The sequence below is a fragment of the Marmota marmota genome, unplaced genomic scaffold (assembly GCF_001458135.2).
Source record: "Marmota marmota marmota unplaced genomic scaffold, marMar, whole genome shotgun sequence".
Taxonomy (NCBI): domain Eukaryota; kingdom Metazoa; phylum Chordata; class Mammalia; order Rodentia; family Sciuridae; genus Marmota; species Marmota marmota.
The window spans coordinates 7,270,155-7,274,702 of record NW_026000103.1 but is presented as its reverse complement, the minus strand read 5'-3'; the positions used below and the strand labels follow the sequence as shown (position 1 = coordinate 7,274,702).

Genomic DNA, 4,548 nt, shown 5'->3' with positions numbered 1-4,548 from the left:
CTCATGTATCTGTTTAATGTTAATCTTTTCTTCCTGCTCTTCCTCCCTGCTCTGTTCTTAGTTGCTCTCATTATATCAAAGAAGACATTTGGTATTTGTTTTTTAGGGATTGGCTAGCTTCACTAAGCATAATCTGCTCTAGTGCCATCCATTTCCCTGCAAATTCTATGATTTTGTCATTTTTTAGTGCTGCGTAATACTCCATGGTGATCCATCATACATAAATGGAGTATAATTTCTCATTTTCCAGTTGTACATAATGTAGGGTTAAATAGGTCATGTAAATATGCATGCACATAGGGCAACAATGTTTCACTCATTATACTATCATTCCTAACCCATACCTCCTCCCCTTCCTTCATTCCCCCTGTCTTGTCCAAAGTACCTCTATTCTTAATGGTAATTGGTGAAAGTTCAACATCAATAAAGTTATATGACTTTGAAATAAAATGCTAGATGAAAATCTCACCCCTGAAAACCCAATTTAGGCATTTTTTCCTCTCAGAACACTTCCAAGTCTCTACTGATAATGCCTACAAGGACTTTTCTCTGCTACACCACTCCTACATTTTCATGTATGCTGCATAACTAGACAGCAAACAAAGTGAAGTCAGATCTTTTTCCTTTACCGTTGTCTCACCACAGCCCAAAGAACTTAGTTCTTTCTTATTTATTTTAAACAAACTGGTTTTATTTACATGTAATTCTTAAGATATCGTCTCTAAACTTCCATTTAATCACATTTCTAAATGATACAAAGTATCCAGTTGTCATACTGTATATATAAAGTTCCAGGTATCATAGTGGCCTGAAATCAAGGACTGTGCAGTTTGGGTAGGTAGGAAAAGGGACCATAAAAATATGTGTGAACCATACCAGCTTAGTTATAAAAGTAACTCTTTCTGTATATAATGATAGCACCATCTGGGTATCTTTCATCATCTCTTGAACACTTAAGCACCAATAAGGCAGGTGATATTAGTTCTATTTTATAGAGGAAGATAAAGGCTTAGATGGTTTACCTCTCAAAGTTCTGGAGCTAATAGGAAATTTAATTAAGTAAATATAGGTTTCTTATCACAGCACACTTCTTCCTTTGCCAGATTACTGGAAGTCCCACCAAAACAGTATATGCACAGAGGACAGTTAGAAGTTCAGTATTGTTTCTGAGTCTGGGATGAAATGTCTAATCATGGGTAGGTGGCCTTTAACATTCAGTTTCAACCTAAAGAACTGCAGGCTCAGTTATGCATGCCAGTTAAGTTAACCCTGTCCCGTAAAAGGAAATGCTAAATTAATTGCTGTTGAGCTGGACCTCCTAATTGTATTTTTCCTTGACTCAATTATAAAAGGTAACAACAGCTGTACTAGCTCAATTCTTATTTGTTAATTATTCTGAATGTTAAAAGATTATTGTCATGAAAATTAAATGAAAAATTAAGAGCACTACTTAGAAACAAAGTGCCTCCTCAGTAGAAACAAAGTGTCCCTAAGTAGTGGTTACTAACATTACATATTATCATTTGCCTTTTATCTCCTCCAATTCAAAGGTATATAAACATTTCTGGCAACATGAAAAATTCTAACCAACTTTGTATTTTACTTTTCCTTTTCAAATCCTTGAAATTTTCTCGTATGCATGTAAAATTAATGATTTGTGTCAACTTTCTTAGACCTCCCTTTAGAATAGCACATTGTGATAGGTTGGCTAGATATACAAAGTGCTTCACGTTAATAAATATAAAATATTTACCATGGCATAAGTGATAGGGAAAAGTAGACAGATTAACCTCTTCAAGGAAAGTAAATACACAAAAATAAAAAAAGAAGGTGAGGGAAAGAGTCCTTCCCCAATTCTCTACAGACATGATAATTCTGTCTTATTTTTAAGAGGATTCTTTCTATAAACCACAGGTGTAAGAATCAGAAAACCCCTCCTTCGTGTATAATCTACACCATTATCAGAAGTATTAAAATACTGATGATATACAAGTTCTAAAACTTCCATGCCATTTATTTCCACTCCTCATTTACTATATAACTTTCTCCAAGTTGAAATTTTCAGTACCCAAATTAGGATACTTAGGTCTTCTAAAAAAGCCTTGAATATTTACTGCTTCTCTAGAACTTCTTGTGAAGATGATGTCTATTACTCTATGAACTTCATGTTCAAATACATTCACAAGTTAGGATATTCACAAGTTAGGGAGGGTAAACTAACCTACCACTATTTCATAGTTAATTCCCATAATCCTCTGCCACTTTGTCAGCAGGGTAGCTTCTTGTTGCATATCTTTTGTTTCCTGTGCCTCAGCTGATATCAACTGATACCATGAAATAGTCAAAGCAATTAAGTTAGTGACACATTACAAAATTCTCCATATATTAACATTCTGTTCCAGAGACAGTGATTAGAACATGTCGTACCATGTCAGACATTTTTTTTCAACTTAATTCGTTCTTTTCAGTCATACATAACACATAGTATTCATCTTTTTAGTTATACATAACATTAGTATTCACTTTGACATAATTATAAAAGCATGAAATATAATTTGTTATAATTCAGTCCCCATTACTTCCCTTTTCCTCCCTCTTCCCTCCCCCGTTTCCTTCCCACTACTTTACTGATTTTTCTTCCATTTACTTACAGCTTTCTTTAAAATTAGTGTCTAGTAGTTATACATGATGGTGAGATTCACTGTGGTATGTTCATATATGTACATAGGACAGTTAGATCTGATTCATTTTACTGTCTTTCCCTAGCCCTCTTCCCTTCCCTTCATTCCCTTCATTTACTCCACTGATCTTTCTTCTTTTAATAATTCCCCATCCTGTCTTATTTTGGGTGACCTTTCACATATTAGAGAAAACACTTGATCTTTGACTTTTGGGGACTGGCTTATTTCACTTAGCATGATAGTTTCCAGTCCCATTCATTTACTGGCAAATGCCAAAAGTCATTCTTCTTTGTGGCTGAGTAATATTCAATTGAATATACCACATTTTCCTTATACATTCATTTGGTGAAGGAAACCTAGGTTGTTCCATCAATTGGCTATTTTAAATTGTGCTGCTATAAATGTTGATGTCACCGTGTCACTGAGGTATGCTGATTTTAAATCTTTTGGATATATATCATGGAATGGATAGCTGGGTCATATTATGATCCCATTCCTAGATATTTGAGGAATCTCCATACTGCTTTCCAGAGTGGTTGCACTAATTCACAGTCCCACCAAAAATGTATGAGTGTACTCTTTTCTCCACATTCTCACCAACATTTATTGTGATTTGTCAGACTCTTTACCAAGTAGATGAGTACTCTCACTTCTATACTTTACAGATTTAATTAAAAACCCCATTGCATATTCAACACTATTATCTTTTAAAAGATATCTTTTAAATCCTAACCATAACATTATCCAATTTAAATATTTAAAAGAATGAGGACTCTGGGTTGCTTTGGGATTCTCTTCATCATCCTTTGGTGACTCTACAGTAAAAAGCCATGTCTGTCACCTCTATGTTATTTTTTTCTTTTTTGTTTTCATTTGTTCTACAGTGGGAAAAGGAGTATGCTATTACTTAGCCAAGCAAAAACAAGTTAACAAATAATATATACAATTCAATGTATAGTGAGAAAATATAAATTAAAAAAAACATGACAATGAGATTGCACATTAAAATAAAAGACTAGCATGGAATCTCACTAACTGGCAAAAATAATTACAATTAAAAAGAAAATAGAAAAATATATAAATAAAAAGAAAAGAGGGAAGAAGCCCACCAAAAAAGTTACCCAAACAAATTAATTTAAAATGCTTAACTTAAAAAAAAAATAACTCGTGAAAAAGAACTTTACAATCACATTTCAGAGACACCTCTGTATCATCATGGTTCTGACTCTTTACCCAGTAGATGAGTACTCTCAGGTTGTCTTTTAAAACTCTCTATTAGGCAGTACTCTATCTATCCCTTTCAGCATTCAAATCTAAAATTTAAAGAGTGTTTCAAGGGCTGGGCTGAGGCTCAGTGGCAGAGCACTTGCCTATAATGAGTGCAGCACTGGATTTGATCCTTAGTACCACATATAAACAAACAAAATAAAGGCATGTTCTTCACCTACAACCATAAATTTTTTTTTAAAAAAGTGTTTCAAAATTCAAATTTCTCATTAGATGTCTCCTGTGCAGTAGGAATTCAGGAGCTCTCACTCTAGGCATATTCTGCAGACTTGTTACAACTTGGGTTAAAACGCCAATTCTGCTTTCACCTTGAGAAACTATATCAAATAGTTCATAATTTTAAAAATATTTGGAGGGCTGAAGGTGCACGTAGGTCAGTGGCACAGCACTTGCCTAGCATAATGTGGCCCTGGGTTCATCCCCAGAACTGTAAAATCAAAGATTGGAGATTGCTCCCCCAAAATAAGTGTTTTCTCTTCAAAATTAAATTAATTTCTGAGACAGATAACTATGCAGGAGTGAACACAATTTACAGTGAACATTTAAGCCAAATTCTGGGAAAGAAAGATCAGTCCTACCT

At 34.2% G+C, this 4,548-nt stretch overlaps 1 protein-coding gene across 1 annotated transcript in view; it reads right to left on the bottom strand.

Moving 5' to 3' along the window:
* Window positions 1-4,548, bottom strand: part of Mpdz (multiple PDZ domain crumbs cell polarity complex component) — a 132,736-nt gene that overhangs the window by 77,297 nt on the left and 50,891 nt on the right. The window contains 1 exon segment of the mRNA XM_048783892.1: window positions 2,226-2,332. Within this exon segment, the coding sequence (XP_048639849.1) occupies window positions 2,226-2,332 (107 nt within the window).